This window comes from Notechis scutatus, chromosome 1, assembly GCF_049901735.1.
Source record: "Notechis scutatus isolate UNSWTSFEM ecotype Mainland chromosome 1, rNotScu1.2, whole genome shotgun sequence".
In the NCBI taxonomy this organism is placed as follows: domain Eukaryota; kingdom Metazoa; phylum Chordata; class Lepidosauria; order Squamata; family Elapidae; genus Notechis; species Notechis scutatus.
The window spans coordinates 286065435-286088210 of record NC_142009.1 but is presented as its reverse complement, the minus strand read 5'-3'; the positions used below and the strand labels follow the sequence as shown (position 1 = coordinate 286088210).

The 22776-nt window shown below is 36.3% G+C and overlaps 2 protein-coding genes across 5 annotated transcripts in view; one reads left to right on the top strand and one right to left on the bottom strand.

The window, feature by feature from the left end:
* Positions 1 to 22776, bottom strand: part of AP4S1 (adaptor related protein complex 4 subunit sigma 1) — a 30924-nt gene that overhangs the window by 7946 nt on the left and 202 nt on the right. Inside the window, exons 2-4 of the mRNA XM_026664526.2 lie at positions 5089 to 5266; positions 4212 to 4298; positions 1796 to 1864 (exon numbers count right to left, since the gene is read on the bottom strand). Of these exons, the coding sequence (XP_026520311.1) occupies positions 1796 to 1864; positions 4212 to 4298; positions 5089 to 5226 (294 nt within the window). The 5' untranslated portion in view covers positions 5227 to 5266. The remainder of the gene's footprint in view (positions 1 to 1795; positions 1865 to 4211; positions 4299 to 5088; positions 5267 to 22776) is intronic.
* Positions 21910 to 22776, top strand: part of STRN3 (striatin 3) — a 40999-nt gene continuing 40132 nt past the window's right edge. For 3 of the 4 annotated variants that reach the window (XM_026664525.2, XM_087951796.1, XM_026664524.2), the window contains exon 1: positions 22036 to 22681. In XM_026664525.2, coding sequence (XP_026520310.1) covers positions 22346 to 22681 — 336 coding nt within the window. In that variant the 5' untranslated portion in view covers positions 22036 to 22345. Of the gene's footprint in view, positions 22682 to 22776 lie in introns of all 4 variants that reach the window. The other variant, XM_087951797.1, reaches the window with a different exon arrangement.

Genomic DNA, 22776 nt, shown 5'->3' with positions numbered 1-22776 from the left:
TATAAACCAAATAACTTTGTACCTCTATCACAACATTAGAAAGAATTCAAAAGCTAATGTCTTTTTAAGTTCTATATTTGTTAATGTGTTCTGCAGAGGTGAGCTGCTAAAAACAATAACATTATATTTTGCCCATGTCAGTCTGCATGCTGAAGATTATACGCAAAATGCATTGCATAAATTCAGCAGTCATATAAGGTAGTACCTACACTTACAGTAATTTGAAAATCTGAAAATCTCATTCCAAAAATCTTCTACTATTATATGCTTTGTGAACAGACAATTCACAATGTGTTTTATTAAAAATACTACAATTGCATTAGCAATAGCAATCTATAGGAATTGGTCTTGCCTCCCAGTTTATTAAACTCAGGAAGAATAAAAAGTTGGATAGTCTATATTTTACATAGTCTATTTTATTGCTTCTCAACCTTGGCAGCTTCAAGATAGGTGGACTTCACCTCTCAGCCACTATACCACTTCTGAATTAAAATTGTATTTAAAAGATCTGTCCACAGTTTAGAGACATTTGGGTATATGAGGATGGAACCCAAATCCTCACTCTTATGTCAACATAAACCTGATTAATCCATCAATAAATTAATAGAAATTTTAATATGGACAAGCTATTACTTTCTCTAATAATCTTCTCGCATCAGGGGTGGGATTCAAATTTTTTAACAATTAATTTGGTTAGGTGGGCATGGCCAGGTGGGTGTGGCCATGTGACTGGGTGGGCATGGCTTCTTCTTCTTTTTACAGCCTCCCCCCCCCATTTTTTTTGCCTGCCAGGCCTCAGGGGAGCCTCCTTTTTGCTTCCAGAAGGCTTCCCTGGGGCCCAGAAAGGCAAAAAAAGGAGTGCAGGGAGGGTGCAACACCCACCCCCTGCCCTCCACCCCCGCAACCCTTTTTGCCTCCTGGGCCTCAGGGAAGCCTCCTGGGCGAAGCAATGAGACAGCAAGGGGGATCCCAGCACAGTTGATCATCAGAACAGCTTGTTGTCGGGAGAGGGAAATAAAAGAAATACCTTAATGAGTGACTGGGCGGGGGAGAACACAGTCAGCGATGTTGGACATTCCCGTGATGTCGCGCATGAACGATAAGGACTGACTGGGCAGGGAGGGGAGGGGTAAGCGGAGGGGGGGGCAGCCAGGGGCATGATTTACCAATTCTCCAAACTGTGCAGAATCATAACAACTGGTTCTATAGAACCGGTCAGAACTGGTAGAATCCCACCCCTGTCTAGAATTATTACTTTTCATTACTTAAAGCATTTTGGTATAGGGTAATTCTCATGCACAAACTGCATTTAGGGCATGTCAACTTTTTCAACTTTCAATCTCCAAACATTAGGGATGCTCAAACGTGTGACATGCCTTAAGGATTGTAAAGATATTTTGGTTACTTCAATGTAATTTAGATGTGCTTGGTAAGTAACCCCATAAATATCATAACTTTTTAACATTTTGTTTGTTTCATTTGTGCAATATACATAAACAGCATTCTCCAAAAGTGAATCATGGAAAAAATCTTGCTTGGATGGCACTTGAGGCACATACAGTATACTGCACAGCTGATAGAGCATACTTGTGTTTTGTAGGTCATGATCTAATGAAGGCTGGACAGCCAACTGGTAGTGTGAAAAGGAAAACGTGCCCTACGAATAACATAAGGTTTGCATATTCATGACTGTTCCCATATGTTTCATTAGAATTATGCCCTATACAAAGAAATGCTACATGGCATTCAGGCTCACTGTTCACAGTACAATTACACTTGCTAAATTCATACTTACCACTCTGCTGAAATACTTGTCCAAAACTTCAACAAAATTATGAATCAGTTCAAATACAGCCATCTCATTCTGAAATTAAGTTCAAAACACACTTTAAAAAGTAGCAATAGACCAGTGTGTTAATGTTTTCTTTTTTTACAACAGCTTACTCTGTACCGTAACTCTAAAATATTAAAAAGTATCAAGAGAAGCAAAAGTAGAAATTAATCCACCAAAATCTCCTTAGTTCTAGACTGGCAAAGGAGATAGGTAAGCGCCTGTAGGTCTTAATCATTTCCTGTGACATTCTGCTTTGTTTTGATACTGTGAGCCTATTGTTGCTTTTCTGATCAGCCCTCTGAGAAGAATTTCTGTACTTGATGTAATATAGTAATTATAAATGAGACGTTCTGCCCATGTTTGATATTGGCTGTGTATCAACTGCCCCTCCTGAATGAGATTCCCAAGGCTCAAAAGAAAACAGTGTCCCAATTCTCCCTTAAATTCTGCATCTGCTGCACTAGCAAAATAAAGCAAAACAATAAGTTTACAAGTGGAACAACAGGCTATGACACTGCACTGAATTTCATTGTGAGCAAATTGATGACACCCTATTCATTGAGGCTGACATGGATGTTTTAGTTCATGATTCTTGTTCGTAGCCTTGGGTTTTTCTCAAAGGTTTTCCTTATTATCAATACATTTTATTTTTCTCAGGATTGATCTATATATTATAAAGTAATGAGAACAACACAGTGGTGGGATTCAAACTTTTTTTACTACTGGTTCTGTGGGCGTGGCTTGGTGGGCATGGTAGTGGAAGGAGACTGTAAAATCTCCAGTCAGAGATGGTATTTGACGGTACCCTGAACTACTCAAAATTTCTGCTACCGGTTCTCCAGAACTGGTCAGAACCCGTTGAATACCACCTCTGGAACAACACATTTCAGATGCATGTACAGCAAAAACAATATTTGTGAAGGAAGAGACAGACTATTTTCATGAGGGTCTGAAGATATAGAGTAGTTGATCTGTTGGCAGAAATGAGAACCAATTGAACCAACAAATATTGATATAAGGCTTCTACAACTCTCAGAAGTTAGCTTGTGTGTCATATGAGTTTATAGCATTCAGTTTACATATCTAGTTAAATCTATCATTATCATTACAAAAATTCATGCCAGCCTTTGTATCTTTAATGAACCATAGAATTTTTAATTTGTTCCAGGGGACCAACACTGCTATCTGCTGGAATGTTTCTTGTAGCTGGTACCTTGTAATAGTCCCTTACTCTTCTTTTTTAGGCTTCAGATTAAATAACAGTGTTAAAAATTTGGACTTATTGACTCCAGTTTTGATTCTAGGATATGAAAGAGAAGAGAAAGCAAGAGAAATGGAACAGAGAATTTTGTGTTACACCTAAGATCCATATTTTAAAAAACTCCTAAAAATATAACTTTCACTGTGATGAAACCTTTCTACAGTTCTTAAGCACAGAGCAATTTCAGTCTTTCTTTATGACTGGCTATCCTATTTTTTTGCAGTTCCCCTCCTCTCACTGCATCAGTGTATTTTTATTAGCACAGGGGGGGGGGGGGGGTGGTTTTTTTTTTTTTTTTTTTTTTTTTTTTTTTTTTTTTTTTTTTTTTTTTTTTTTTTTTTTTTTAATAATAAATATTTATTTATATTTATTATTTATTATTAGCAAAACAGAAAAAGTTGGTGTGCAGTTTCAAGCAGGGGTGGGATTCTACCAGTTCTGTCCACTTCTGTAGAACCGGTTGCTATGAAAAGCAGCAAACAGAGAGCATACATAGAACCGGTTCTATGTCTGCTGCTGTTTTGGCCCACCCGCCTGCCCGGGCTCTTACCTGACTTTTATTTCCTGCGTTTTCAACCGCAGCTGGTTTGCGTGACACAGCTGTGGTTGAAAAAGCAGGAAAAAAGTGCTTTTTCAACCGTTGCACACTTGCACGCAGCACTTCTCAGCTGACCAGGCAGCTCAGCAAGTCGTAAATTACACTCACGCGACTCACGCGAATTGCACGTGACACAGAGCGACAGAACCAATAGTTATACCAGTCGGATCCCATCCCTGGTTTCAAAGCAAGCTCGAAACCAATGAGAAATAAGTAGACTAAATCACTGCAGGGCTTGCCACCTTTGAAACCCATACATCTCACCAAATATATATAAAAAAGACCAAAATATTTCTATTTCATTCCTCTGGTGATATCATAGCATTGCAACCATATCCTTGTGTTCATTAGGGGGCAGCTCCCAAAGTTTCCTGCCCAGCATTTATGTAGTGATTAGAAGCAGAAGTATTGGATGACATATGAACATCAGGACAAAAAAAGTATCAATAAGTATCTTTTGATGTAAAAAGGGTCTTCAGGGCATATCTATATCTATAATTAAGAAAGTCAGAACATACCTCTGTTTCATTGATTCCAACTACTATGAAAAGAGCAGCATACTGTCTATAGACCAACTTAAAATCTTTGTATTCAAGAAAGGAGCACTAAAGGGAAACAAAGTAAAAGATGTAAATTGATATAAAATATCTAGATTTATAGATGTACATTAGCAATAATAATTGGTCCTATTTCTTATTTCATCACAATAATATATAATTTATATTAGCACAACATGCTAATATAAAATCAAATGAACTACAGAATTATTCAGTGTGGTGAGTGACTTCGGTCAAATCATATATCAGAGGCCACACCTTATATTCAAACTCTGGTATAGAAAATGATTTGAAAAGGATACAATGAAGTTCAATAAGACACTTGGATTATTCCCTTCCTGCATTATGTCAGTAAAAAAAAACCACCCTCATTTTTTACATAAATATGAACAAAATGTTGATCACTTCTCTTTCATATTTGATAAAATAATTAAAACTCAAAAGACATATAAATTTTTGAATCATTTAATAACAATTATTTGTATCTGTCTCTAAATAGATCATTCATTCTTACTGTATGCATACCTCTAAGACATAAATCAGGACTAATCTGATCATGGCTTGTGCTCTGGTCTAAATATCTTTGCAAGCTATATACCTTGTTAATGAATGGTTTCTGATTTTCCTAATTATAGTGTTTGACACATTTTGTATGTATAAATAAAGCCAAACAAGCAGAGGTGTGGCTCAATTACATAAAGTTTTGCCTGCAAACATCGGCTAAAGACAATGAAAAAATATATATAAATTGTAATGCTATAAAAACTACATTAATATTTGTAACATTCTGAAACTCTGGTCCAATTCATCAGATGCATGAAATGTCACAGTTACATACTTGTTCCTTTGCACGAGAAAGGCACTGTTTGATTACTTCAGCTTCCAGAACTGTCCGCTTATGAAGGTCTATGTATTCATAATAACGAGAAAGCCTTGTTTGGCCTTGTTTATTCACCATCAGGAAAAATTTGATCATGCCTTGTGCTTCAGTGTAAATATCTTCACAAGGTAAAATGCTTGAAAGAGAAATCAGAAAGATTTATCAGCACTGTCAGAAATTTCCAACATGGGACCTTTTTCTTTCAGTAGATTGCCAGCAAAGAGATATGGCTAAGAAGCTCAGGGAACAAATTGCATCATCAACGTTACTATGAAAGATTAGTATTCTACAGAAAATTGAAGGACTAGAAATAAGAATTATTAGAAATAATTTTATTAAAGATTAATCAGAGAAAGTAAAAATGAATATACACTACAAAAATAATATTAAAAAGAAAAAGCAGAAAGTGTGGAAAAGAAAAAAAGTATATAAAGCATCCTTCCTCTTCATCATCGGTATAAACAATTTTAGTAAATTATCACCATCTCTTAAATATTACAAATGCTCTCTTCTTCCCATATCTCATGTCTTAACTATAAACAAAATCCAAATGCTATATCATTCATTCCTTAACAGCAACAGACTATTAAGGGTTATCAGATATATAACCTATCTATATCTATTTTAACCTTGATCAACTCTATATCCCTTCCCTGAACTTTTTACTATCTTAGTTTTTAATCCTTCAAATAATGTCCTAAAATTTAATTTGTTTTTATTTTTTCTTTGTCCCTTCTCAGAAAATCCTTCAAATTTTTAACAGATCTCTTTTGTACATTCATGAAAAAGATTATCCAAACCACTGTTATAGTTTGATTTTTGTATGTTGTCTTTAAGTATTATGACACAAGACAGTTTCATTTGTATGCCTGGCATGTCATCTTTATTCATATTATTTTTATAACTTTTCATACTTAAATACACATTCAAATCAATTTCAGTCTCATTCTACTACATTCTTTGTTAACAATTAAATTGAAGTATTCTTCTCTTTAATTGTAGCATTTAATTATTTTTAGGCCCCTCTAGCATCAACTTTCAAAGTACCATTCTATCATGTTTTCTCCCTAAAGAACCAAGAAATGACAGATTCCACAAGAAGGATTTTAAAATTAATTTCAGTGTTTGTATTCCAAAATCGATCTGGGCTCTTCATCTATTTTTAAACTTCCAGAATCAATGCTATAAACTCTTTTTTGCTATTTATTCCAAAAATAATATTTTTGACTCCTTAAAGTCATATTTAAAACTTTTTTCAGTAAGGAGATGGAAACACATCCAGTGAATACAATAAAAAACTTGTCATTATGAAGGTTCTTAATATTTCAAAAGCAGGCAGAACAATTCCAAAGGTGATTAAGAAATGGAACTCAGTTGAGTTTTTTGACTCTAAAGGTTTAGACGGAATCTCTCAATTTCCAGCCACTCAATTCATAAAGTGACTGCAAAAACCAGGTTCCTACAGTCTACGTACGAGGAATGGCTGATTGGAATGCATGCAGACAATCTCACAATCTCTCCTTCCTCCAGAAAGCTTTGGCAGGCGGGATCCTGCATATAGCCATTGATCTGTATCATGACTGCTGTCCCACTTTGACAGGCACATTTAGCTCACCATGGCCTCCCTGGAAGACTTCTCCTTTATTGTTATCCCAGTTTGATTGCTCAATAGGAGGTTTTTGAAAATAACTATCAATATAATTGAGGCACAGATGGTTGCAAGGGCACAAAGAAATGACCATATTACTTGTAAGTAAAAGATGCTTGCATCAGTGGTGAGATTCAATTTTTTTTACTACCAGTTCTGTGGTGTGCATAGCTTAGCTTGATGGGCGTAGCTTGGTGGGCATGGCAGGGGAAGGATACTTCAAAATCTCCATTCACATCTCACTCCAGGGGAAGGTAAAATCCCTATTCCCTCCCCATCCCATTAACCTGCTTTCCAGCTCGGTTCTCCTGTGCAGGGCAACAAAAGAAGACCCAGAGGCAAAGTATAGCTGGGGCAGGGCCAGTCAGAGGTGGTATTTCAAACTACTCAAAATTTCCGTTACCGGTTCTCCAGAACTGGTCAGAACCTGTTGAATACCACCTCTGGCTTGCACTTAATATAGATTTCTTAAACATAAATGGCAAAGGGAGTTAATTTTTGACAATTCTATGGCATCTTCCCATAGTTTTTAATTTGTCCTTTAAATTCATCAATGAACAAATCCAAATTCAGTTCTAGGGCTATTTCATATGAATGCCAGAGATGACGAAAAAGGGGCAGTACTAAGCTACTGCTTGGATAAGGTGTTTGAGACTCTGGAATATAAAGTCATACTAGCTTTCAACAAATTACTGACATGAAGAAAATTTAGGCCAGCTCTTGAAATGATCTGAAAATATCTCTCTAAGTGCTTTCAATGGCACTTTTATCCAATTTCTACTTTGGGGTAATGGAACATATATGCTTACCTAGGTCTAATCTACTGGGAGCTTTATCTGTTAGAGTCATCACCCAGCTCACACTGAAGGTAAGAAAGGGATGAGACAACATCAGGTTTCTGACACTAAACTGGAATTAATCATTAGGAGCATGCAGAATTTGAATCAGGACTCTTACCAGATAAAAATATATTGCACAAATCAATTAATTCACATATTACTGAAAAATAAATATTGTAGGTAAAACTAAGATTAAAAACAGATTCACAATACAAAATATTAGCATGTTAATTTCAAAACCTGGATTGGGTAAAAGAAAATTGGGTAAAAGTTAGATCTCTCTAATGTTTTTACATTACTCCAAGGAAAGATTGAAGGCAAACAAGGTCCAAGCAGAAGAAAATCTTCAAAATCTAAGGGACTGGTTTGGACAAAACTCAGCAGCACTTTTTTGTGTGGTTGTTGATAAAAATAGGATCGCCAACATCCGATGACAGATATGGCACAAGAAGAAGAAGAATACCCAACTCATGGACAGAGGCTTATATTACTCTCATATCAAATGAGGACTGACCTACAACAAATTAAAAATTACAGACCTATTTTCCTGCTGAACTCAGATTATAAAATTTTCACCTCAATAATGGCAGAAAGATTTAAGAGATATTTGAACAATTTTATACATGCTGATCAAAATGGATTTCTGCCAAAGAGGCAAATCAAAGACAATATGAGAATAATTTTGAATACTTTGGAATATTATGAAACACATCCTGAGAAGCATGGCCTTGGTATTTTTAGATGCGCAAAAAGCCTTTGATAACGTAAATTGGCAGTTTATGATATTACAAATGGAACAAATGGGTTTTGGTGAAAAATTTACTAAAACTATAGAAGCAATATATTATAAGCAATCTGCCAAAGTAATGATAAATGGAGATTTAACAGATAATATTAATATTAAAAAAGGAAGTGGGCAAGGATGCCCACTGTCGCCTCTGTTGTTTGTTTTGACTCTGGAAGTATTAAATAGAAATATTAGAGATGATAATGAAATAAAGGGAATGAAAATAAAAAAGAGGAATACAAGTTATAAGCGTATCTGGGACTACAGTTAACAGCAAGATGTGGAACACTCAAAGAAGATAATTATTATAAACTCAAACAGATTGCAACAGACTTGAAAAAATGGGAAAATTTATAATGATCTTTAATAGGGAGAATATCTACATTAAGATGAATATATTACCCAGGATTTTATATTTGTTTCAGACAATTCCAATTAAACTAGGGAAATAATATTTTGAGGATTTAAATAAAATAATACTGAAGTATATATGGCAGGGAAAGAAGGCAAGAATCAAACTAAAATTGTTATCAGAATTGTTACCAGGTGCCAGAATAAGAAGTCTACCCAATTGGGAATTATATTACCAGGCGGCAACACTAATGTGGGTGAAAGAATGGATAGTCTTAAGGAATACTAGATTGTTAACATTAGAAGGTCATGACCTATTATTGGGATGGCATGCTTTTTTATGGTATAAGGAAAGTAAAACACACAGGTATTTTAGGAGACACTATATTCATAATGCTTTATTATTAATATGGGAGAAAATAAGGAAACAATATTACATGAAAATACCAGTCTGGTTATCAACTACAGAGGCATTTGCATATCCAATTGTTTATAAAATGAAACATACAGTAAGATATGGTGAAATATTAAATGAAGAGGGTGAACTCAAATCTAAACAAGAACTAGAGGAACAAGAAATAAAGATGAATTGGTATTCATATGTGCAAAAACATTCTAGATATGATAAAGATCGTAAGAAGGATTTTATAATGAACTTACCGAATTAGATGGAATTTTGACAGGTACTGATGAGAAGATGATTAAAAAATTGTATGGATATTTATTTGGAGTAAAATTAGAAGAACAGGTGAAAGAAACAATGATTGCTTGGGGAAAAATTTGGATATGGGATAGATTTAGAAAGAAGGCAGAAATTATGGTCTCGAAACTATAAAATAACAATGTCAACAGCATATAAAGAGAATTTGTATAAGATGTTTTACTGATAGCATCTACCCCTGGCAAGAATAGCAAAGATGTTCAAGAACGAATCAGAGAAATGTTGGAAGTGTCATCAGATGCCTGGATCATACTATCACATGTAGTAGATGTGTGTGGAAGCCAAGAGATACTGGACTAAAACTCATACATGACTGGAAAAAATGACAAAACAGCATATAGATTTGAAACCATAGGTTTTTTTTATTGGGTATCTTACCTGAAGGATATAATAGAGAACTGACATATTTGATTATAAATGTTTTAACAGCATCTAGAATTATATTTGCCAAAAATTGGAAAAGTGAAAAAATTCCGATAGAAGAGGAGGTGATTAAGAAAATAATGGAATGTGCAGAAATGAGTAAATTGACATTAGCAATTAGAGAGCAAGAAGATAAAGAATATTATAAAATTTGGGATTTATTTTATCAATGGCTAGATAAGAAAATAGGGAAATAAAATATACTATAATATAAATACAACATAATAGTAAAGATAAGATAAAGTAAGGATATGTTATAACGGATTACAATTAAATGAATGATATTATGAACTAGGTTTTGTAAAAGTTGAGATTTGCTCATAAAGGATGACGTGAATTTATAATTATAGTCTAATAAGGAGTTAACAATAATATAATAAAATATGCATAATTGATTCATATAATATGAATTTAAATTTAAATTTAGAAGGGAAAGACTGTTGATACTGTGCACAAAAGATATGTACCAACCGACACACTGTACAATGGAAAGGTGGTTTTATTCAATGTTTTTTGTTTGTATTTGTCAATGTTTGTTGTCAAAATTAATAAAAAACTTTTAAAAAAAGAAGGAGGAGGAGGAGAAGAAGAATGTTTCTACAAATGGGGCATCACAACTGAGAATGTATTTTTTCTTGTGTCTATCCAGTTTTATTCCTTTTTGCAGATTTATCTGGAAGACTCCAAAGGATGACCTTTTTTTGCTTTTCAGGGAGATACACTTTACCCAGCTTGATTTTAAAAGTCCAATTTTGTCCTAGAAAATCAGTTAAGCAAGGGTTAAAGATGTTAGCCAGGGAATAAGATGTATTGTTTACACTGCTGACCACAACCTAAGTAATTTTATCATGAGCAATCTCTGGTATGTAAGGAATGAACGCTCCAGAACTCAGATTCCCTGACTGGTAGAGTCCTATTCTAATCAACATTTAGAGACAGTTGAATCAGTCAATGCAGAGCTATGAAAAAAATGCCGTATTAATCAGCAGCTATAAACAATCTTATGGATAGTTATTATGGACCATCAGGTCAATCCATTGTTACTTTCTGGACAAATCTTTATCATTTTATTTTAGTTATAATTGATAACTTTTCAAACAGCATTCTAGTAATTAGTTTCATCCTGTCCAACCACCTTATGCATTGCCTTCTCTCTTCCTTTCCTTAAACTAGAAGCTTACACCTTAAACCAGTATTTCTCAATCTTGGTAGCTTTAAGTGGTTTGAACATGTGGCTGAGAAATTCTGGGAGTTGAAATCCACATCTCTTAAAGCTGTCAAGATTGAGAAATGCTATTCTTCTACACTCAGAATTCTTGGAATGCATTTGTATATGCTACTCCATAAATCATGATTTACAAACCATACTACGGTAAATCATACTATGATTTCTTTGGCTTTCGCTTAGAATTATGATTTGTAAATCATGATTTAGGGTTTAGTGCTTTATGTACACACAGCCTGGTCCAATGGTCTAGTTTGGCCCTTTATTATGGACTAGCTTTGCTTTTATAATTTTTAATTCTTTTAAATAATTATATAATGGTTTTAACGAATGATTTTCTTATTTATTGATTTTACTGGGCTTTGTACACTACCTAGATACACTTTCTATAGATAGGCAGCTGTATAAATTTGAATAATGTAAGTAAATAAATCTCTTCTTCTGTTTTTTTAAAAAAGCTTGTACTTCATCTCTAGACTCAAAATCAATTCTTATATGCAACAGTCGTTTATACACCTGCATTTTCTCATTATACATACAACATAACCCTCCAGATTCTATGGAGACAAATGTTCATTTGGAGGTTTTTACTGTAACAATGTCCAATCCCCTGGCCTGTTGTACTTGCTACAGTGGAATCAACATTTTCACAGGATGAAATTGGGCATTTTCTATCTGTGAGCATCTATTGCCAGAATTCTCTAGTAACGTTGCCAGTGCAAAGAATTGAGAAGTTGAATTCCATAAATCTGGGAAGTTGCTACATATATAAAGATTTGATTTGTATAGAAAATGTTATTTTCCAGACAGCTATTTCCAAATATTGTTTTACTAGACATATACCCTTTCAAGTGGAATATACTCTTTTTTACCTATGAGTCTGAATGTTTGTTTCCTTCTCTGCATTATGTGAGGAGAATCTCACAACTATCAATGTATAAAGGAATATAAAAATACAATAAAGCAAAGCTAGAAATCTGTCTGGTATGTAAAAGTGAAACACTACTTACATCTTTATAAATTTTTAGCTATAGTAAGTATTGAATCTTGAGTAAGTCCCATATATTTTCATTCTGACATTTTGGCACCCTTTATCTGATTATCTGTATACTATGTGGGAGCATAGCAAATGTTAATTCACATTAAAAAAACATTCGCTTTAAATAAATATGGGTTCCATTACATATGAAGATATTATCCACCCACCACCCCTAATCACCCCAAGAATTCTGGTGTATATTTCCAATAAAGAAGTTAAATTTTCCAAGACCAGAGAATAATACTGTAGAGTTGTTGTTATTGTTCATTCTACACAACCGCATGTTGAATTACATAAATACATGCTCAAATTTTCCTGTTCCACCACCTTTTCCTGTCAAACTGGCTTTACAGGTTCTGCAAATTTCAGAGCCTAATTTCTGATGTTACAACTTGCCCTTCTACAGTAGAAATGGGAGGGTTGTTTTTTTAAGTGAAGCTGTATCCAACAGTATGATTACAGTGGAATTCACACTTTGCTAAAACACATTTCTGTTTCCCCATTGGATCCAAAATTTGCTCCAGAAATTTGGTGAAATTTCTGAAATGGTTTTGGGTGTGTTCAGATTATTGAAGGAAGCAAAGGGTAAAGGAGAGGAAGTCTCATTGTGCAAGCAGAGTTGCTTGAATTTTTCACAAACTAATGAATCAGTGCTTATTTGTATAACTATATATCTCTACATTTAAAAATACAATCTATGTCTCAGGAATGTGCTATTTTTCAAATTGTTTTCTTCAGGATTAAATCTGACTAGCATAAGGTAAAATCAGTTTCATCATGCCAGTGATTTGTACTGGACCAGAGAAACTTCTGCTTTATAATGAATTCTTGTTCTTGTTTATTTCATTTGATATAACTCCAGTCTGATCAAATGCAGTAAATTGTTGGTGGCTAATGCCAAGATAGGGTTGTAAAAAAAGTTAATTCTCACTGGCCATCAAAAGGTACTGCACAAACTGTGGACCCATGCTCTTCCATGAAGAACTGGAAACAAAATACTGTTGCATACAATCAAGTATTGAAGTTGCAAAAGAAGTACACATTTCTTCTGTCTGTGTGTGTGCCTTCAAGTCAATATTGACTCCTGGCAATTGCCTGGATAAGTCCCTGCAATTTTTTGTGAGTATATTTGCACACTGATCTGCATAATGGGCAGCTACAATAATAAGTTCTAAGATCATAGGAGTAATATGTTGTACTTCTAATGTAAAAGTATAGTAGGATAGTGGAAAACAATCATTCCTATATTTTTCCTACAACTTCGTAAGTCATAGAAACTATACTCACCATAATGTGCTGCACTGCCAGAAGTTTTTTATTCTCTACCCTTTGCCTAATTCTGATGGATACTGGATTTCTTCATTGGAACCTTATTTCTATGAAACACTGCCACTATGCAAACTAACGATGCTCCTCTTATCTACACATGCAGGCATAGTTCTTGTTCTAAATGCAAAATTTAATTATGAACTTGGTTAGAGAAATCTGAATGTCCTATTCATTTCATCTTAAAGATGCCTTGTTTACTGTTATGCATACGCTTGCATGATTTATTTCTCCTGTCATCCATAGTCCATAGATAAGCAAAGGTAACATAATTTTTTTTTTGATCAGTGTGGAAGTAAAATTTTCTACCTTCTCCTAACACAAGTCTTATATTTGCAGCTTCAGGCACAGATGTGAGACTTCAGGCACAACAACTGTAGTGATGATAGCAGGGCTGGAATATGGCCATCTTCTACTGGCTGGTTTTAGTTGCTGTGATCATGCCCCTTACTTTTAGGTCATTATTAACTCCCTTCCATCTTCCTTGCATTTTGGTTGCTGACATGGCATGACATGACACAAGTGAGCAACAGCAAGACTAACCTCACTAGAAAAGACAATAGACCAGAATCTCCCTCCGTGTTTTCTTTAGTGAACATGGTGAAGCTATGTTAGACCAGATAGACCAGGACAGCTCTACTTCACAATTTTTAATGATCCTGGTATTGCTAGAGCAGGGCTTAATTCTTAGAGAAAACGGTATACCACTGCACTAAGAAAGTGATAGTCCAGAACATTTTTGAACAGTCCATGAGATACTAACGTACAACCTTTTTAGAGTTCTTGATATTGCTAGAGGAAAAAAATAGCTAGGGTCTCGCAAAACCAAATTGTAAAGATTCTGTCAGAACTCGCCATCCCTGCCATATATCTAAACATGACCCTTCACCCAGGCCTAAGCTCTTATCCCTTTGATCAATGGTTATTTTTCTCACTAGTTGGGAAACCTATGTTGTACCTTAATTTGCCTTGCAATGGATAGTTAGGGAGAGGTATTTTGGTGTAAGGTATAAGGTATAGAAACCAGGAAAGGAAATGAGTTCCAGTTCTGCTTTGGGCACAAACCGAGCTTAGTGACTTTGGGAGGTCACATTCCCTCACCCCAAGAAGGAGTCAATGGCATACTTGAAAAAGTGCAAAAAAACCAACAACCCACCTTGCAGGGACTTATTCAGGCAGTCTCTAAGAATCAGACATGGCTGAACAGAAGACAAAGCACACTGTTAGGACAGTAGCGCTCACTGGATTGTTACTGAACAGAGACGAGACAGGCCAATCGAAGCAAAGCTAATTTCTGCTGGCATGCTTTGTGTGGTCTCATGGACTGGAGCAATCACATTAAAATAGCTGTCTATCTGAATGTATCCTTACCAGATATTCAATGAGTACAGGAAGTCCTCTGTCCTCCAAATCTGACAATATAGTTGGCATCCCCAAGTAGAACAACAGTAACAAACACTTAAAATATAAGAAGTGGTTGTAATAATTGCAAATAGATTTTGACATGACGTATCAAGAGAAGAGGCTGATTAATACAAGCTTAGAAACTATGTGCAAAGAAACAGAAATAATGTTTTAGATATTACAAAGGTTTGTTTAATGTTAGTTACCTTCTGCCTAATTAATCCCTAGGAAAAGCTGTGATTTTAAGTAACTGCAAAAAGACAGTTTGTTAATATTTTTTAAAAGTACATTTAAAAAAAATGCAATATTGTAATAAATGAATCTGGAATAATGACATTCACTTATTTCTATTTGCAACTATATTGCAGTTTTGGAAGCTAAATTGCTAAGAATAGTTGGTAATTCTGAAATAACAGTAGAGATAGAACTGATTCATAGTTAATATGACATACATATGCATACAAGATATTTTGACAAGTGTGGCCTACCATTCATTTACTTAGCCCTTTTCTTTCCTCACATTATTTCATTGAATCATAGGAATCTATCTTAAGGGGTGTTAGACCATCAATATCAACATCAATGTTGCTGAAATACCAAACAAATCTCCAGGGTTTCTGACTGGAATTTATCAACACTTGAACATACCAGGAAATTTAACTGGGACCTTTGACATAAAAATACTAGCTATTTTACTATTAATTCACAGCCTCTCCCTCTAAGAAGTAGGGCTGACAGGGTGTCTGAGAAAATCATAATTGTCTCTCAGAAGAGGAGGTGCTATTAATTCCTTTGAAAATCTTAATAAGTTTCTCCTAGAAAAAAATATTATCAAGAGAAATACAAAATAAACAGGGATGAAAATTGTAAAACAAGATGAACTTATAAGGTGACAGCTCTTGAGGTACCTATAAAAACTCCACAATTGTTTCCTCATCCCCAAAATGCCCTTTTAACATACAGAAAGAAAATTAAAAGAAGTTAAGGAGAGGGAGACAACTCAAAATTTGAAGATTTCCAACATAAAATTCAGGGCAGAAAAAAACATTTTTTTCCTTAAACTGTTTCCCTTAAATCCTTATCATTGGCAAAGCCTAATAAGCTATTTCTCTATTTGGACATATTTTTAATTTAACTTAACTACAATCCATTGTATTAAGTTTCCTTTTGCCTAATTGTAAGCAGAAAAAATGGCTGAAATGGGATTAGCTTACTTTTGATGCAACCCAGTAATCATTAAAGAGATCGGGGCTATAAAGTGATTAAAGATCTGAACTTGATTATAATTTTAACAAATAGATAATTTTAATTACCTAAGTTTTTTTTTAAAAAAAAAATCATAAAATCATTTTTTGATGTTTGTATAAGGATCCAATTTCAGAGCATGAATATTTAACACTGTTGAATCAGATGTTGCAATAACTGAAAATTAGATTAACGTTATGTGTGTCAAAAAGGAAATAAACAGGGAATGGAACAATTCACAGCTCCACTAGAATGATCTGAGAATGCTGATCATTCTCAGCTTCTTTAAAGCTAAGAAAATCTGGAAAAGGTCAGTTGCATTGATGGGAAAGAAACTGAGAAGTTCACGTATATTATTTAGGATTCTATAATGAAAAAGTTCAGGATATAGTAGATTATTTAGGCTTCTACAAGAAAAAGTTTCAGGATACAGTAGAATCTTGTAACAACTGACTTATGTACCAACCAGATAAATGTAGTTTCTGAGAGATTTAAAAGTATGTATAATAATGCCAATAAGTAATCATGAAAATTAGTTTATATGAAAAAAAGGGATCTTATTCTACAAATTGACTCTATTTTTTATTATTTTATTCTAAAACTGATCATAAGACTTATTTGCAATGATGGTTGATGTTGAAGACTATCTGCAACTTGCAGGGATTAAATGGAAATTAAAGCCTCTACCAATGACATTCTTCCATGAAGGATACTAATGCACTCAGGCATGACCCTTTTATCATTAAAACTAAAAATAAATGTTAAAGCCATTCAAAAACTTAGCAGGATTGATATTTATTGAAAACTACTACTCACAATCTCGGGCAAATGGGAAGTTAAATCAATCTGAAATGCTTACTCTAAAATCTGTTTTCAGCAGAAAGACTGGTTAAGGAAACATGAAAACCAAAAATAAAGAGCACATGTGAACATTGGATGCTTGTCTTTCCCTCAACCATTACACAGTATTAGCTTCTGAGAGCATAGCTACTGGATAACTCACTAATTAAGACTTTATTTTGAATTGAGATTGTATATAGTCTTTAAACACAATGCTGCAGTTCTTTCTCCTGTTATTAACAAGTATATCTAGCCGTCTAATTTTTTACTTAATCCTTTTTAAGGCCATTGATGCTAATAACCATTGCAACATCCTATAGAAATAGATCTGACCAGTTAATTATCTGTTATGAAGCAATTCTTTGCTTTCTTTGAAATCTGCTACCTGTCAGTTTGAATTAGTACTTTGTTGAAGTTTTGCTTTTGAGAGCCAGTGCGGTGTAGTGGTTAAGATGCTGAACTAAAGCAGGGGAGCCAGATTCTAATCCTCCCTTAGGCACAGAAGCCAGCTGGCTAACCTAGGGCCAGTCAGTCACTCTCGGCTCTAATTAGCATCAGGCTCTGCCAGAAGTTGGCTGAAAACAAAACGTCTCATCACATCATGCACTGAAAGCTTCGTTATGTGAAATGAAGTGACTATATTTCCAAAATTTGGCTAGATGAGAAATGAGGACTATCCTACCCTGAGATCTATTCAACTTCTTTCCGGTAATGCATTGGTCACAATTCTGTGGTGGGGAGATGGAATGGCTGTTGTATACCACAAAGACCTGGTAGTAAGGAAGTGGCTGTTCCACAGGTGGCCTAATATGAAACTGTATTTCTGAAACTGGGCCTTGGGGATAAGTTGCTGTTGCTACTGTACCATACTTTCAGATGCATAGCAGCATCCCTAATGGGTTCACCTATATTGGTAGTCTAGGTTGATTCCCCTCATGCCATGGAAAGTTTCATCAGTTCCTTCATTATGTACAGATTACTTCTTGGTGACAATGGGCTTGACTGGAGATTTTTGGATTGTAGAAAGAACATACATTGTTATCTGCAAAGTAAAACTAGAAGGTATGATTCTCAGAAGTGTTAGCTCAATATTGATTTAACAAGGGATTGGACATCTTTAACTGAGAACCAGGACAACATTGATAAACTGCTACATTCCAGTGTTTTGGATAATTTCTGGTTTTTTTCATATTTGATTTCTGATTTTTAAAATTTTAACAATTATTTTAAAAAATAGACTAGGAAACTGTTACATAAATTTTTATTTTGGGATAGCTTGCCTTTAATTAGTAGCATCAATGATGCATTCATACTCAGATAATTAAGGAAAAAGGCAAACTTTGGAAATGGAGGTCCTGATTTTGACTTTGGGTCAGAGGAAGCTTAATTTTATATAAGGGCTATAAGTAGAAGCTACAACAGCAAAAAGTTATAAAGATCTATTATTGTCAGTCGCATAATCAGTCAGAAGTTTAAAATGTTCCTGTATGTAGCTTACAGCTTATATATGGGTTACAAAGATGACTGAATAGACTATCAAAACATAAAGAAGCTGTTCACTACAGCTTTAACTAATTTTATTTTAAATATTATGGATTTCCCATAGTTGATCTCTAGAGATTGCCTGAGAACCTCTACATATTTATCCAGAGAGAGGTTATCATCTCTTAATATAATTTAATATTCATCACAGTAACTTGATACTAAGCTCATTCTCCAATTTCTATTTGCTGTCCTTCTATTTTGGATGTATAATAATAACAACTCCAGTGTCGAAACCAAAGCATGCTTATATCCTAGAGCAGGGTATATGTGCTGTGCATGTGATGAGTGAGGAAGCCTCCCCATCCACCCAAGCTGGTCAGCTGTAGACATATGAGGAATGAAACTGCAATGCTAAGAATCTGTTGCTGGCCCAATCCATCATCAGTGACTCAAAGCAACAGTGAATGAACAGCCACAGTGGGAGACTATACACTGAGAAATCAGTACTTGCTTTCTGAAATGAGGTACTGTGCAATGAAGCAAACAAAGAACTTCTATGCAGTTGTTATAAAACACCAATGTGAGTTCACAACCTTTTATTCTTTCTACTTTCCCATTTTGTGGAAGAGTGAGATAAGGAAGAATTAAATATAGTCAGAATTGTACCAGAAATACTTTTGTTCTTGGCTTCTTCTGCCATAGTTTCCTGAACAAGGAAAATTTCATCCTAAAGTGGGAAAACATTTTTTATAACATATTCAAATGACTGTTACATTTATTTGTTGAGATTTCGTTATCTCGTCTTTATTTGTACAACTCAAGGCAATATACATAATACAGGTAGCCCTCGACTTACACCACCTCATGGAAGGACCATTCTGAGTTACAACATTGAAAAAAGTGACTTATGACAGTTTTTTCAAACAATCGTTGTGGCATCCCCATAGTCAGGTGATCCAAATTCAGATGCTTGGCTACTGACTCACATTTATGACCTTTGCAGTGTCCTGAGGGCATGTGATCCCCTTTTGTGGCCTTCGGGGCAAGCAAAGTCAATAGGGAAGCCAGATTCATTAAACAGCCATGTTCCTGATTTACCAACTGCAGTGATTCACTTAACAACTGTGGCAAAAAAGGTCGTAAAATGGGGCAAATTTACTTAACTAATGTCTCCCTTAGGAACAAAAATGTTGGGCTCAATTGTGGTTGTAAGTTGAGGACTACCTCTACCCCTTCCTCCTATTTTGCCCACAACTGTATATATGTAGTTGGGCTCAGAAGGAGCGTCTCATTCAAATCATCCTCCTGGCTTCTGTGCCTATGAAAGAAACAGAGCTCACTTTTCCAGTTTCTAGATTTGTATCCTTCCTTTTTTTTTTTCAGAAGTTCAAGATAGTATAATAAGTACTCTCTCCTCTTTGTAACAAATGAGGAAATTTTTAAAACTGGTATGACTTCTCTGTTGCTGCACCTGTCCTTTGAACACCCTTGACTATAAAATCCAGATGGTCCCAAACCAAACCTGTTAGACTTCCATAAGACTGTGAAGATCTGACTTTTCATTGGTGTTAGTGCCAGAATATTAATGGAGCCCAATATGTGTTTTTTGGCACTGTGCATTCTTGTGAGGTCCCTTGATTATTGTATCATCATCATTATCATTATTTTTAATTGAATTTTGTTTCATTTTATATTGATTTTATTTCTAAAAAATGAACTGTATCGGCCACCCAAAACTACTAGTATAAAATAGGCAACAATATAAATTATCTAAATAAACACATAAATGTTGTGCTGAGAAGTGAATGATCTACTCCCATGGCTTCCAATGCTGAGAGGGACCATCCCAAGTATCTTTTGTGATGACCCGGGGCATGACAGTCAAATAAGCAAGAAGAGTCCCTTTATTATCTCCAACTTTGTCCCCATTGTCCAGGTTACCTTCGGCCAGAGAAAAACTTCCCAGGAACAGTTTTTAAGTGGAGGAAATTCAGTCCAAAAACAAAGTACATACAAACTGTAACTAAAAATCCAAAGAAACCATGCTGCAGTAATTAACTTGACAGGGCAGGAGAAGGAATTGCAGATGTGAAATCACAACAAAACACACACAGTTGGGAAGATGCCAGGATAAGCCTTGATGAAACCAGATATGCTTTGCTCCCAACAACTTGCTGTGTTCCCAGCTACAGCTAATGAAGGGAATCAGGGCCCTTTCCTCCCCCGTTAGCCATGCAATTCACATTACTCCCTTCTCCATTCCTCCCTGCGTGCCCTAGGATGAAGAGGTGGTGGGCCTGGGTCTTCTTCTGAATTCCCTTTCCCTTGCTCTATCTCTCCCCTGCTCTCCCCAGCCAGACTTTGCCCTTCCCCAGTTTCTTCCACAGTCAAGGGAGCCACATTCCCACTCCCTGTCAGCTGCTTGGCCTCCCCCTCCAAAACAGATTCTGACAGGGGCATGACACTTCAGTCTTAACCCAACAACTTAATGACTAAAGTTTAATTAAATTTATATCTACTAACATTCCAGTCATTTTTACTGAATTCATTAAGCCTGAATTCATTCATTACTGAATTTGCAGTTTAAATTCACCAGGACTGAATAACTTTGCACCTCAGTTTAACAGTACTGTAGCAGAATATGACAATGAATCTAAATGACAAAAAAGTTAATTCAGATTTCACCTCTACCATTAATTAATTATGCGACCTTTCACACAAATGTCTCTTAATGCAGCCAATTACAATACAGGTAGTCCCTGACTTACAACAGTTCTTTTAGTGACCATTCAACAGTACTGAAAAAAGTGACTTATGGCCATTTTCAACTTATGACCGCTGTAGCATCTCTATAGTCACTTGATTTACATTTGGATACTTGACACCTGGTTCATATTTATGATGGTTGCAGTGTCCTGGAGTCATGTGATCCTTTTGCAAACTTCTGATAAGCAAAGACAATGGGAAGCCAGATTCACTTAATAATCTTGTTACTAATTTAACAACTTCAGTGATTCACTTAACAAATGGGGCAAGAAAAGTTGTAAAATGGGGCAAAACTCACTTAAAAAATTTCTCACTTAAGGACATCAATTTTGGCTTCAATCGCGGTCAAAAGTTGAGGACTACCCTGTCCCATATGGGAGATAACTATCAAACTAATATTCTTGAAAGGGCTATAAATCAAATTAAGGTAATATATCATTATTAAATATGCCTAGGATTTTATACAAGAAAACCCACCCATCCACATCTCCTTAACTGTAATCCTCTGCTTCCCCTCTACGTGCGTTTGAAAAAGGGATTTCTATGCCCTGCCTCAAAAGAGTCATTGTACAAATAAGTCAAGCAGCAGCTAAAGAAGAAGGCGCGCGGCGTTTAGAGAGCGGAAGCCCTCCTGATTTTCCTTCTGAATATGTTGCTATCCGAGAAAAGCCAAGTGAGGCTGCGAGTGAAGGGAGGAAACGCAGAATATAAATCAGAAGCCACCAAAAGCGCAGGAAACCTCCTCCGTCTCCTAGCCCAGGACTTTTTTTGAGACACGAGCGCATGCGCAGAGTAAGGCGGCGGCGGCGGCGGCGGCGGGGGGGGCAGAGTAAGGCGGTTGCTGTTACCCAGCATGCTCGGCGTACCCCCCTCCCTCCCCTTGGGTGGGTGAGTGAATCTGGCCGGTGGATGATGGAGCGGAGGCTGTAATGGCGGCCGGCGGCAACCGTGATAGATGCGGCTCGGGTATAGCTGGACTCTGACACCCGGGTGCTCCTCTACGCCGCTGGGACTTCCTCCCTGGGCCGGACACTCCCCCCTCCCCGAGAGCACCGCTGAGGATTCAGCCGGACACACTAGGCGGGAAGAGGAAGAGGGGAGGACTCCTCACAGACAATGGACGAACATCCCGGCGCCGGAGGAGGGATCATGGCGGGGGCTACCCCGCGACCTCAACAGCAGCCGCTGCCGCCCATCGGAGGCAACGTTAATTCCCAGCTGCTGAACCAGGGCTGCGCGGGGTCTAACAGCGGCGGTGGCGGGAGTCTGCCGTCCCAGCAGCAGTCTCAAGGTCCGGCGGCGGTTCAGGAAGCGGCGGGGCCCGGGAGCGGATCGGAGCTGTCCCGGCCCCAGCATTACACTATCCCGGGAATCCTACACTACATCCAGCACGAGTGGGCCCGCTTCGAGATGGAGCGCGCTCACTGGGAGGTGGAAAGAGCCGAGCTTCAGGTAAGATGAAGCCGGGTTGCGGGCAGGCGAGAGGGACACAATGAGAGAGAGAGTGAGAGAGAGAGAGACGGGCTGAGTTGAGCCCGGCCCGGCTC